This window comes from Temnothorax longispinosus, chromosome 10 (genome assembly GCF_030848805.1).
Source record: "Temnothorax longispinosus isolate EJ_2023e chromosome 10, Tlon_JGU_v1, whole genome shotgun sequence".
Lineage (NCBI taxonomy): Eukaryota > Metazoa > Arthropoda > Insecta > Hymenoptera > Formicidae > Temnothorax > Temnothorax longispinosus.
Window position 1 is genome coordinate 204,356 of NC_092367.1, and position 14,450 is coordinate 218,805.

General features: G+C 38.8%; 2 protein-coding genes across 3 annotated transcripts in view; both read right to left on the reverse strand.

The window, feature by feature from the left end:
• The window catches only part of LOC139821111 (ATP-binding cassette sub-family G member 4), a 40,524-nt gene extending 27,561 nt beyond the window's left edge, over positions 1 to 12,963 (reverse strand). Inside the window, exons 1-3 of one of the 2 annotated variants that reach the window (XM_071791882.1) lie at positions 12,634 to 12,963; positions 9,586 to 9,699; positions 65 to 195 (exon numbers count right to left, since the gene is read on the reverse strand). In XM_071791882.1, coding sequence (XP_071647983.1) covers positions 65 to 195; positions 9,586 to 9,644 — 190 coding nt within the window. In that variant the 5' untranslated portion in view covers positions 9,645 to 9,699; positions 12,634 to 12,963. Of the gene's footprint in view, positions 1 to 64; positions 391 to 1,494; positions 1,805 to 9,585; positions 9,700 to 12,633 lie in introns of those variants that run through there. The other variant, XM_071791881.1, reaches the window with a different exon arrangement.
• Positions 12,964 to 13,848: 885 nt separating this feature from the next.
• LOC139821112 (small ribosomal subunit protein eS28) lies at positions 13,849 to 14,448 on the reverse strand. The gene has a single exon (XM_071791883.1). It carries the CDS (start codon positions 14,347 to 14,349, stop codon positions 14,152 to 14,154), a length of 198 nt encoding a protein of 65 aa, XP_071647984.1. The 5' UTR covers positions 14,350 to 14,448; the 3' UTR covers positions 13,849 to 14,151.
• Positions 14,449 to 14,450: the final 2 nt, after the last annotated feature.

Below are 14,450 nucleotides of genomic sequence, written 5' to 3' on the forward strand. Positions count from 1 at the left end.
TGTACGTTATTCAACCGCGTATTGAGATCAAATCGACATTAAGTAGGAATAAAAGTGTACTTACTGCTTTTGCGGCCTTCTCGAACTTTATACGTGAGATCGGTGAATGCCAAGTCGACCGGCGGCCTCTTCGGCAGATGCGTGATCGTTTTCGGCTGCGCCGGCACGATCTGCAGTCGCACCGCCGAACTCTTTCTAGTTTGCAACAAAATTCCATTGCAGTCCTCCGCCGTCGAGCAATTTCCCTCATGCTTCATCTTTCAGCGAGATTGTTCTTCGTACTTTCGTCCTGATCCGCGCGCGTATTCGCAACGTTTAGAGATCGATGAATCACCTTCGCGCGGGTAACACGCGAAAATATTCCGTAATCGGCGATTTATTTTTCACAACCTGCAATATCGTGCGCCCACATGATGCAATGCACTCCGCAAACCGACCATGTTAGGGATAGCGTTTTGTTTCGAGGGGAAAGAGAATAATTTATATCCGTACTATGAGTTACTTCTGGAGCGAGAACTTATTTGAAATTTACTTAAGTTTGCAAATCTCTTTTCCGTAAGAAATATTGCGCTTCTTTCAACTCAACCAAGGCGTCAAGGTTTTAAATCCTGTTTTACGATGATTTACCCCATTCACGAAAGATTGCAAAAAACCATGTTTATGGTAGAAAGAAATTATAAGTATACAAAGACACACGATAATCGAAAAACTGTCATTTGTATATATATTTGTATAATTTATTTCATTATTTTTCAAACAGAAGTATGACTGTAATTGGCCGTTTCACCGCAGTACAACCATACGAGACATAAAATTAATGCGATTGCGGCTACTAACTATGCAATTTACGTTACTTTAACGAATTATTAAAGATTTATTCCATCAAACTACTTAAACTACTAGAGTACTTATTAAAAAAATGCAATTTAACTGTAATTTCAATATAATTATAACATGGAACATCGATTACACGCAGAAAGATTATGCCATAAAAATCTATATAAAACAAAATGAGGAATAAACAAGGTCTAGAATTGACCTTGTTGTAAATTAGTGTTTTATAAAACAGCGCGAGCAATTTTTGATCGCCATCGCATATCAAGCGCTAATATTTTTTTTATGATGTTGATTACGATTTACCCGCATGCCTCACACACAAAGCTAAAAATTTTTCTTTAACTTTATTCCTTCCAAATATTTACTCATGCAGTAAGAAACACTTGAGCCGTCGTATCGTGTTGTGATAACACCGCGAAACAGGAAAGACCATCCGGTTCTCCCGGGAACTACACACAAATCAACCTTCGTGGAAACGTTTAGAAAATTAATCTATCTTTCTTACGAAGTAATACTAGTACTACTCCAGCAAATCATTTCAAGAAAACTCCATTTCTTGACGACAAAAATCACAGGATGGAGAATGTCTCTTTATGAGATACTCTTCCGTGGAAAAGAGAAAAGAAGAGAATAATTTTGATGCACTGATTCTCTTACATTGTCCGACTTGGCGGTGTGCCGTTGAGAAATCTTCGTCGTTGGAGAAATCTCTCCGCGGACGTCGAAGCCTAGCCCTGAGATATAACGAGGCGCATCTCCGGAGTTTGACCCAAAACGATCGCGAGTAGTACAAATGTGTGGACAACACCAAGGATGATAAGACACGACGACGCGACGCACTCGATCCGCACGGCTGCACGTGTCGCGGTGCACTCCCGAGCGTGCGCGACTCACCGCGGCTTTTAGAATCCCACCGGATGCGCTCCGATAACAAAGCCCGCGGCAGGAAGGATCCGGTGGGGTAACAGAGTGAGAGGAGCGGCGCGCTTCGTGTCTTCGCACCTTGTTCCTCGCGATGCACTTGCCGCTTGCCGACGCGACGACTCGAGACCAACTGAGCTAAAAAGCACGAGTCTACTGCAAGTCCGTCGCCGTTGACCGCCACCGTGACGTCCCTTTTGTCTCGCTCCCCTGGCCTTCCTTCCCTTTTTCCATTCCGTGCCGATCAAGGAAGAAGGCATTCACAGTGTTGCACATGATGGGAACAAACGCTATATCGACAGATCAAAGTCTGCGCAGAAGGCGATGACTAACGTAATGTTGGTAATATCCGCGCCGCGGGAGGTCAGCCATCCTCTTTGATCTTATCACAATCTTTTCGTAATTTGTTATCGCGGTGGAAAATTAGAAAGCTATATATAGGCGGATGTGACTTCCGTCGAAAATCCAACGATCTCTCACCGCGTTAACGAATCGTGCTCGGATAAGGAACACCATCCATGCTGTATCCCAGTGAATATAATATCCCAAATCGGGACATTGTCTTTTAGACGTCTTTTAGATGTTATATCATCATAAGACGCCTTGAAGACGTCTTATGTCCTAATTGGACATACGTGTTGTCTAAGACGTAGTGAATTTAAAATAAAATTAAATATAACAGTTATTTTAATCACTTGCCGTCAGTTTTAGGACTGGATCACAATATATTGCGTTCTTAATGAGCAGGGCGTAAATGGATCGTATCTTGAATTGCCACCGTGGAAACTCGCGTAAATGGCTTCAGAGACAAAGATGTTTATCCATCGCGATGGTTCGCAGAAAAAGAAACAGACTCTCTAAATCTCATAGAGTTGTTTCGTCACTAGTATATTAGAGTGATTGCGATAGTCACTCAGAAAGAGAGGGTTGTTACTCGAATTTGAGTAAATGTGGGCACTCATAAGGTAGGAGTAAATTTTTCACTCAAATTTTTAAGGCAGCTACTCTACCGGAATGATATGATCTCACTCTGAAGCTATGGTGAATGACGATGCACTAAAGATCGACTGATTTATGATTCAAACAGAGTGAAATTTCCCACTCAAAATTGTGACATAATTCACTTCTATGAACATTGATCTACTGCACTGGAAAAGAGTGCCCTTTCACTCAAATGGAGTGCAATTTTATTGCAACTTATAGAACGCAATTTTACTCTTTCTCAAAAAGTGGCGAATCACTCGAAGGGCACGGGCTCAATTTTCACTTTTCATTACACTTTCACTCATTTTGAGTGATATTTCATGCACTCTTCAACTTTTAGAGAGGAGGAAACAGAAAACGAGACTCCTAACTTTATCCCTATTTCGAATTAGAAGACATAAATAGACTGCGAAGAGTGCACTAAAATGGAGTACAAGACGTAAATACATTAGTCAAGGATATAGTTGGTTGTAGCGCGTCATGAAAGAGCTTAGTTGTCCCAAACTCAAAGTTTTCGATTTTTCGCCGTTTAGAATCAGGATTTGTCATGTGGATTTGTATGTTACACACTATGTTACACGCTCAGCAATAATGCGAATGCCAGCGATGACCCTTCTCGATTTTATTTGCAGTCAACCATCTGGAATATACCGATTGATAATGCATTACGCAAGCCATTGCTGCTGAAACAGCACTATATCCACGTGTACCTGTATCGATGTTTCATAAGCGAGCTTATCGTCGAAGACGGTTAATTAACATCGTTCGAGGCTATGCACGCGTACAACATTACAGACTGGACGTGCGCGCTACCACATTAGTAAAAAATGCGCGGTCGGAAATTTTTTTATTTTACTTTTTTTAATTTCAATGAAGTATGCCGCCTGAAGGCATTCTTTATTTCAGGCTTTTACTGGAATATTAACGAGCTGAGGCATCAAAAGTAACGTATCATAATTGCGACAGTAACAGAGTTGAATCTCATTGAAGCCCCATATAACTATTCGTAATTTTGACGAGACTACATTCTGGAAGAAAATTTCCTAACAGCTACGTGTGGAATTAGTTTGCACGTCATATATACTCATTCATAATGCAGAAGAGATGTAGAGCGGCCATTGTAGCGCCGCGCCGTTAAAGGCTCGCTATTAATCGATTGACGTAAGTGCGTAATGATTTAATAGGAATCTATAAAGACCACGACGGATTAATTACGATTATCACGATTCTTTGTTCTTCAATACCTTTAAATCATTATTACTGTAGTTGTTGAAACTCTTGCCACTTCAGTGCGCAATAATGTCATAATGTGTTAATAATAATCATGAAGGACAATTTTTTTCACAAAAATCTCTCTATAATCACTTTTCTGCATCTCCTATCAGATTAAAATAAGATATCAGCCATACAATTCGACGAAGTAGACTCGTTTGACGTCAATTGAAACCTGTGTGTACTTCGCATGAATATACAATCACCGGAAGACTGAACGGTCAAGCATTGAGACGCGTTCGCAAATCGAACGCGGTTCGACAGCAAAATTCTGCTTTATACGTCACGAATAAGCGTTTCCACTCATTAAATGTAACTTGTATTTTTTGCGCGTTTGATCGGCTATAATTCGCCTGAGGTCATATTACTACAGACCGAAATTTCGGCATATTTGTGGCTGTATTTCGCCACATTTTGTTACTGCGCTCGTGCAGAATCATGCAAAATGAAAACTAACAATGAAGAGAATGTATCGAAATCGGAAAATATGCATATACTTCAGACATTGAGAGAACAAAAATTTGAATTCATATATATTAAATACAAACCGTAAAAACAATGTTGCTTTTTAAAAATATCCTCATAATATCCAAAAATATATCCTACGTTTAAAAAACAAATAAGGAAAATAAACGGATAAACAAATCAGCGAAACATATAATAAAGCATAACAGTTTTTTTCCTAAATGATAAAAAAGAAACAAAGAAAAAATAATATCGAAAAATGAAGAAGAAATAATTTCCTCTTAAATCACTACGACGATTACACGATTGTACTCGCACTTGAGCATTTTAAAGGTTATCAAATTGGCCGACAAAACGCGAAGCTAAAATCTGATCGCGAGCGTAAAATGCGCATACATTTACGTATCATTTTAGAAGTGGTGCCTTGCCGAAAGACGCCGTCAGGCAATTCGGTGACGCATGTCAAACTGTCGTGCGTTCTTTCCGTTTAACGTCATTGTATATGCGCGCGTGCAATACAAAGTGGCTTGAATGCGTAAGATGCAGCCATATATCGCGGAACGGGCCACTTTTTTTTATTCTCAAATATTCTTATACTCGAAATATTCACAAATTGAAACGAGTAAAAAGCTTCCGATAAAATATTATGTCGCCAATCGCATACAATTCCATCGTATACTTTTATTGGTCTCTCGCGTTTACGTAACTAATAACAGCTCATCACGCAATAAGAATTATGAGATAATCTCTTACTTGTTTCCTCAAGTATTATATACAGTCACACGAAGTGCAATCATTTTTTTATTTCGGTTCGCGCGGGTTTGCGCGAAGATGAGATTTTTATTTCAAAGGAAAAGAACCATGAAACTATGGACGACAAGTTTTGATCTTTAATTCGATAAATTTAAAAGTGTGTCATAATAGCGGAAATGCTGAGCACGCTGCCACGCTGTCGTGAACGTGACTCTTTTGCCGATGATTATTTTTTTGTGCTGGAAACCTTAGAATAGAATTATACGCGGAAAAGCACGAAGGATTACAAAATCCGTGAAGAAAATTAAATAATTGGAATTAGAAACGTAGACAAAGTGTAATTTCCTTCGCGTTTCCTGAAAAGCGGCAGTACAGAACTGTAGGTTGCATAACAGTTTCAGAAGAGCTATTTTGTCGTATAAATGCTCTGATAAAGCTGATAAGTGCCATTAATTGCAGTGTAATTTTACCGCAATTATATGTCATTAAATGCGAATATGATTAATATCATATGCTGAGAAATTTATTTATCAGAATTATTTAATTCTAATAAATATGGATTAAATAATTATTTTGAATAATTTAGAATAGTTTAGAGGCTGTATTCTCGTTTTTCCGCGAGTTTGTGGAGTAAAATCTCATTCTAAATAAATCTTGCGGCAAAATATTTTCTAAGACACGGAAAGAATCAAAACATTTAGCCTTAGCTAGCGTGCATGCAGCAGCAATTAAAAATGTTTCGCTCAAAGCATGCGTTTCCATTATTACAAGATGCGGTCTGTGCAATTACATCATAATATATCACTTAATTACACGATTAGAAAAAACAGCCTTGAATAAAATATTCTAAACAAAAACAAAAGCGATAAAAATGATGTAGAAGCGAGATATCAGACGTTATCACGTTGCAATATGGAAATTATTAATAATTATATATGATGAAAAATTTATGAATTCATGCGAATGGAATAAATAATTTATTATAAGCGCAATTTATCGACAAACAGAAAAAAGTTTATATTAACTCGTTGACTACTCCGGATGTTTCCAATTGCTAACACTCCTCTTTCTCAACTGATTTATCAAATGTAGCGGAAAAATTTCGTACTTTTATAAGGATCGCGACACATGGATCGCAAATCTTGATGATGAAATAAGCAAACATCTTAGCGAACGAATGTACGGTTCGAGTACGAGCGAGTCTCTTTAGAGATTATATATTTTCAGAAAAATACATTTCCGTCACGGTGGATTATCGATCGATAGAATCGTTTTGCGAGTGATTCACGCGCACGCTGCCGCGACCAAAGCGAGTGTCACTCGTAGAGTAAAAAAGAGAAGCGCAAAGTCCGCTCGAACGAAACACCAATGGGCGTGATAACAGTGTAACGCAGCCGTAAGGAAATGGTAGAAATTTTGCTGGCGCAGTTACTCGACCGTGGAATCATCGCGCTCTTTGTTCCCCCGTATCGCGACATTGGCGGGTTAATTAAAACGATAATAGCGTCGCCCATATACGGCGTATCTAAACGTTAACGGGACGGATTTCACTTATTATTTCGGCGAATAAGTGCAGATAAATCGCTCTCTCGTGACGTAAGAAGATAATCACAAAACTGTTAAAAGAGAAAGAAAAAAAAATGGAGCGCTCGTGGCACGTTTAATTGGCGATAATTTTAATTTACATTTTTCACAACTGTTTTCGTAAACCGCCTAAAGATCGCGCGTGTTAGTATTGAAGATAGAAAGTGGACTTTAGTCGGGTCAGATAAAACGCGTGGAAAAATGAGAAATCGCGATAACAATTTGAGACAAAGTATCGTAAGATGAATGCGAGATTCTTCACACGTGTCAAGCACGCGTTCCCATTGTCTAGGTCATTGCAATTATGTAAATCAACGCTGGCAAATCGCATGTTGTGCTGCGCATAAATATATGTCAAAAAAATCATCCTTAATGATTCGCCAGAGCCGAGCTACATCTCGTTAAGAAAACTGTCTGTGTGTGCTCACATTGATCTAAGTATAAACCGGTTTGCATGATGGCGAAAAAAAGGGAAAATTCTTGTCGTTTTTTTCTCCTCAGAAGAAGGATTGCGAATGCCAATCGAAAATGGTTCTTCGGCGCTGATGTTCTAGAGTCAACTGGTTCTGACGTGCGAGAATGCTGTCTCAAGAATGCCGTTAAATGAATACGGCAGACAGAAACTTATTTTACCGAAATATAAAGCGAGTCATTACATCGCTTCGTGATTACGTTATTATTTTATCGTCGATTCACTGAAAATATAAAAGGAAACTGATGCGTAGGCCCGGAACCAACGTAGATTTTATTTTAATTCATTGCAATGAGAAAAATATATTATTTTGAGGGGGGGGACTGTACACGATACTGCACCTATTATATAAGCGTAACATTTAATTTTACATCACGATAAATACTCGCGTTATTTGCCTGTTCGTAAGTTTTTTTTTTTTTAATAAATTCCGAGCTCTTGCGTAGAAACCTTGATAATATCTCTTAGTATTCGTTCGAAGATCAATGCGCTACAATTGATAATAAGAAGGAACAAAGTATCAAGTAGGTGCGAAGTCCTCTACCGTGCAGCATTAGCGACACTTCATCGTTCCCTAAGCGTCAATGATACAAACGCTGAAGTTTTCAAGATTAGAACGTAACACATACTGTCAGTTAATTTTTCTCACGGCCGCGATAAGCATAGCAATTTAAATTTCGTAACACATTCCTAACACGTTCAAGTGTAGGGCCTGGCATCAAAGATCGAAATCAAGAAAATCTGCGAAGAAAATTTTTTCTAATACTCATCAAGACACTACATCGTCGAAACATAACTTTTTTTTACCGTCAACGCTTGTCTACGAAAATGACATTGTAGCTTTTTATCACGTTCTAAATCACCGCGTAATTTAGAACGTATTCGCAGAACGCGCGCGCAAAGTAGAACGAAGTTACTCTAATACAGCAAAAAGAACGTGTGGTGGTCGCGCGCGCCCCTATCGAGACGGCAACACATTAGCCACATTTTCTCGCGAGCGCTCGTCCGCGCCGACATTAATATATAAACAAATTCGGTAACAACATCCATTGCCCCGATCGACACTGTCACCGACAATCTCATCGGACGACGAGTTAGACGGGCATATAGTGGAGTGGCACCATCGCGACTCGCAGAGAGTCGCATGGTATTTTTGGGGACGTATCCTCCACTTACCATCATACATCCAAAAACATACACTCCTCTCCATCACTATCATCCATTACCAACACCAACATCCCCAAAAACGTATCAAGACTCGTTATCTAATAATTATTATTCGATAGCAGACATATGAAACGATTCCTGGCAACCTGAGACTTCAGGTTGAAGGCTTAAGTAGATTGCCGGAGGCGACAAAGTTCAAATTCCGAATATCTTGAGAGTCTGTTCACGTCTATCATCAGACGGAATGATTTATCGATGATTAACGATATCGATTGTATCGCATGAAAATCATAACTCTTTAGCCAAGATTAAGGGGTATCATAAAAATTTTGTATACAATGCTAAATGTATCAGTGAGGTTCGAACTGCTTTCAATTTGAGGTAGAACAAGATATTACCGGTATATCATTATATATCAGATTAATTAATTGATTAATTAATGTAACTGTGTTTCACTATTTTCAACTGGTTTAACGAATGTGCGTTATTTCGATGTGTTAAATTAATAATTTTGTTATATTTAATTGATACATACGCCAAAAGCGTATAACTTCTTAAATTGTTATTTAAATTTTCTTTTCTTAATTCTGCAATCAGTTGCGATGATTAAAAATTGGTAATTCCAAAGTACTCGAACAACAAAGTCCACTGGATAGTTTTCTTTTTAGAAATATCTTAGGAATTACGTAATTACGCGATTAGAATACCAAAACGTCATAAATGCGAAAATATATAGTTTAGTTAAAAGGAAATGAAAACATTATCGAGCATATGGATGAGCGAGGGTATTCTGATAACACTGAATTAACGCTGCCAAACACGATAATGACAAAACAATATTGCAGCGTTGTTTTAATAGCGTTATAAGTGAGTGCATTGCATTGTCCTCATGGGCTGCAAAATTTTGAAAATTCTTTTCGTAAATGCGCCGTTTCCTGAATTCCCTTATTATACTATAATATACATTATTAGCCGTAATTTATTGTAATTTAGATCGCGTCGCTGATATGAAGCTTGAGGGATTATTTTTATTTCTTATTTAACTTACGAACTATGTTCAGAAGTTATACGTTCAGAAAGTATATAAGTAGTAAAATATAAGAGAAAAATATGCAATTTCAAGAACTCACCCATTAATCCCATTACTGAGCAGACCGTTCTGCATGCTATTCTTTCCGCCTTCCACCATGGTCGAAGTTACGTTGCTCCACACACGCTCGACTTACAATACATACGACACAGAACTGAAATTAAAAAAAGAAAATATTAATGCAAGAACATGTGGAAGGCCGCTATATGTATCGACACATTACAGCAGACATTCGCTGGAAGTAAGAATGTCTATAGTAATTGCAACCGTATAAAAAATTACTTATTCACTGCTGAACACTTGTAAGAAAATACTAACGTCGTACCTACTGGAAAAACAGATCTTCGCAAGAATGAGTGTAATTCTAGATAATAAGAATAATTATATACATGAGCAGAAGTCATGCAAATATGCCAAAAAGTAATCAATGCATTTTTCGTTATATAATAGTTACTTTATAATCACTGTTAAATAATCTACTTTTTAAACTTTGATAGTCAACAGTTATTTTAAAAAATAAACGGTAAAATATCTCATGCATTATATTATACAATTGGAAGGACTATTTAGAATGTTTATGGAACTTGAGAGATTCAATAAATAATTATTTAGTTATCATTTTGAGTCATTAATTTACAGACAGTTTACATTGTAAATGGGACGCAGGTCTGATTTATCAGAATGCATACAAATTAATCGATGCCCGTTAATTGATTTGTAACCCGATGTTCCTTTCGATCGCTCACCGTTTTCTAATTATAGGAGTTACTTCATCAAGGTTGATGCAACTGACAGACGAAGTTCATGTTCAACACCGCAGACTTGCAAACACTGCACCTTACAATATATATTGCGCGCACGTTGTTACCCAGCGACATTCGCGAACGACTGTGATCGCGTGTAATTCAAACTTCATTTACGGATGATTACGGTGGAGTTCACGGGTACGATATTATGTATGAAGAAACGCAGAGCGATTCGTTATCCTCAACGTTATGCGTCACGTAGCGGTAAACACACGCGATTTCATAATATCCTTCTTTCGCCACCCTTTTCGTCGTGCTAGATCTCGCAAACAACCGAAATAACTGGTGTTTCGCTGAAATTCAAGTGTTGTTCCGTAATATTTCAGATTCTCGAATTTGTCGCGGAATTTCCGTTGGCACCGTGAACGAAGGATACTTCCTGTTTAGCATGTTTACATTATTCATTAACGAATCAATATTCGCGCTCGCGTTATCTTCGCTCGGAGAACCAGAAAAGAGATAAAAATTTTAATCGCTTTACATTACCGGTTTTATGCCGATTGCCTTTTTTTTCTTCTCAAAGGTACCTACACAGATTCCACGAGCAAAATAAATTTCAGCGCTATAATAGCGGAGGAATTTTTGAAGTTATAAATCCTTCATATATACTCTCTCTGTCTCTCTTCCTCTCTCTCTCGCCCCTCATCAAAATTCTTCTGCTCGTGGCACGAGTATGCTGAAAACGCGGAATTTTATTGGGAAACTGTATATAGAACACGCCTCAAAGAACGAGTGATATACGTGAAGGCAACGTGCAACGCACGTGGTTTCATCGTAAATTGGGGAAAATATTCTGAGCCAGCTGTTTCTCTTGGCGCGGTACACGTGCAACGCACTCCCAGCGAATGACGATAATCGCTACATAGATACCGTTGCACCTGGCATAAATATAATGGCCAAAACACGCCGGCGGCGATGCATCTCGCGTAACTTTCACACGCTCGTCAGAGTACATTGCTCTTGACTAGACTTTTATCTAGTTTCTAAACCTCTACATTCTCTGCAACGCCGCATGTGACTTAGAAGTTACATATATATCCATGTATCAATATTCAAATCTCAATAATTCATTCAGTGTCTTTCATTTACGTCGGTTGTGTAATTTCTTTCATATATAAGTAACAAAAAATCCAATTACAGGGGTTCAATGAGTCAATTACGTGAAATATCGAACAATTGGTAACTTTGAATTGAAGTGCCTCGAATAAATATTAGAGACGTATCTATATTAATTTTTGTGTGCTACCTAAATATTATTATATAAATCGACCCCAAGCTATCGATTGAGCCTTACTTAGAACTTGATTCGTTCACCGTTATTGCATGAGATATCAAAATCTCGGGCATTCGCAACTCGTCGCGTCGCGTAAAGATACACGATGCGATCTCGCTTCGCGTATACTTACTTGGCTCTTGATTTGTATAATTACACGCACAATAATCAAATTTACCAAATGCAAGTTTCACATTCCAGACAGCACCATGTCCAAAATCGGGACATAAGACGTGTTAAAGACGTCATTAAGACGTCTTTTAGACATCATGTCATAAGACGTCTTTAAAACGTCTTATGTCCCGATTTTAGACATGCGTGCTGTCTGGACTGTTATACTTGTATACATATATATTTCTGCATATACAGGGTGTTTCCTAAGTAAGTATAAAAAATTGAAGGCGATATTCCGTGGCTTATTTTAGGAAGGAAAGTTCCTATAAACATATGCCCTAAACTACTTGGTTTTCAAAATACAGAGTGTCAAAGATGCACGCTTCTAATAGATCTAAAAATGTTTTGTCGGTACTGGAAAATAGTTCTTAATACCACATGTACGCATACTAAAATAAAATATTTTTAAACGTTTTCTAGATTTTCGAAGTTTTCATTTTTTTTTCACAACTTTGACACCCTGCATTTTGAAAACAAAGCAATTTAGGGCATATGTTTATAGAACCTTTTCTTTTTAAAATAAGCCACGTCTTCAATATTTACCGTCTTCAATTTTTTGTACTTAGGTACTTAGGAAATTGATATAAAATCATCTTGTATATTTCATATCAATTTCTTTTTGTAAATATATTTCAGCTAGAACAATTGCAAATGTGTTTTGCGAGTAATGTAAACTTTATCTCAATTTTGTATCAAATAATCGTCAATGTACCTATTTTCTTAGTCCCAAGACGATTGATCAATGATCAATGAAGTTATCAATCAAGTTACTAGTGAAGTGTATAAATTATCTTGGTCGCACATGGTCGAAATAGTGAAGATTTAACATAGTTACCCGAATGTGCCGCAACTCTGCTGTCTGCAAGTTTCGTGAGCTAACCGGCGCGACGTGAGCTAATCAGCCCTGCTGCAGCCCTAGGCGAGGAAACGATGAAAAATGGAATCGGATCCAGATGACGGAGCTATCTCTGCAGCGCGGCGGCACTCTCACGCGCGTGCTATTTCGCGACGCGACATCGCACTAAGCTCGCCGATCGATCGCACGCCGGCTACGTCTTCTAATCGGCTCGAACCTCGGCTCGGCGTCCCCGTTCGCAAATCTCGCGCAGCGGATTGGTCGCCGATAAAAGCCTTCGGCGTTGGCAAACTTTGACACTCGCCCGACTCGCCGCTTCTCCTGGCCCCACCAAGCGGCCGCCGCGCCGTTCGTTCGCCATTCACGCACCGCGGCCTTTAATCGCGCGTGCGTGTATGAGTGGCATGGCTTTATTGTATGCGTTCGGGCATGGCGGCCGCGCTTTGACAGCGAGTCAGCTGACTGAAGCTTGACGCTATGACGCATGTGTGATGTGCGACAGATATTTATGTACGTTGGACATACGGATTTGTGGATCGTACACACACAATTGAAATCGGACCTTGTTACCAATGTTAGGAGGCAGAATATATATCAATTTGATGATCCTTTGGATTTGGAGTAAAGTTATATCAGGAATAAAAAGTTAGATCGTTCGACTTAATAAAACTTGTTTTTCCCGATTATCACTAAAGCAACAAAGAAGTTGTCACCTGCATTGATGGCATCTTGCTTATCAGCAACTGATAACTTTTTATCAACCATCGGTGTGGTCGCTAACTGCTCGTCATTGAAGAACCGATGATTCTTGCAAATATTAGACATCGGAAATCAAATATATACGTAGCAAAAATATATTTTTGTTTGGAGTATTTTTTAAAATAAATGATTAATATATATCACTTTGAATAAGCACTTTGAAAGCTTAATTATTAATCTGTTCATATAACAAGACTTTGAGGATTTCTGAGAAACCGCCTGTCACCATCTTGCGATGGCAGAACGAGGCGCATTTTGGGTCTGGCTAAATTTAATCGCGAATATTTGAAGAACTACGCATGCATCGAGCAAACTGCTACTATTTTGACTCTTTTTAGTCCTTTCTAGGAAATCTACGGAAAACATATGAGTAATTTTTGACGTGTCTACGGCACGTAGAAGGAATAGAATGAAGCATGTACGTTGTACGTGATATATATATAAACTGTAATTTATTGGTATGCTAAAAGTGGAAAGACAAAACAGAGGCTATAACAGAGAATAAGCAAATTCCACTTTTCGCAAACATAAATAGAACACATGTGTTTTTTCTTTGTTTGGTACATTGTTTCAAAATTTAAAAATAGACGTGATAAAACGCAAGAACCAGTCGCAACTCCTTCCTCCTCGTCTTCGTCGACGTGCTTGCGGCCAGAATATCAATATTTAATTTCGGCTCTTTTGATGCGTCACACCAGTTTTCTTCCATCAAGCACGCGACGAATTGTTTCCTTCGGTTCAGCGGAGTCTCCTGGCCTCTCGTTCGGATTCCAGCAACGTCAGAATGTCCCCTTCGCGCACGGGACCTTTGACATTCCTGATAAGCTGCCTGTTCTGCTCGTTCAGGAATTCCACTTTGACCTGCGTGCATTGTCCCTGAGATCCCGTTCTGCCGAGAACCTTCACCACTCTCGCTCTCACTATGGGTTTCTCCATGCTCTCGATTCGCGGCTCCTTATCTCACCGCACAATCGCACACGCAGAACGGCTCTCTCGTGCGTGTCGCAATGCTGCACTGAACGTGCAGATCGCTACCA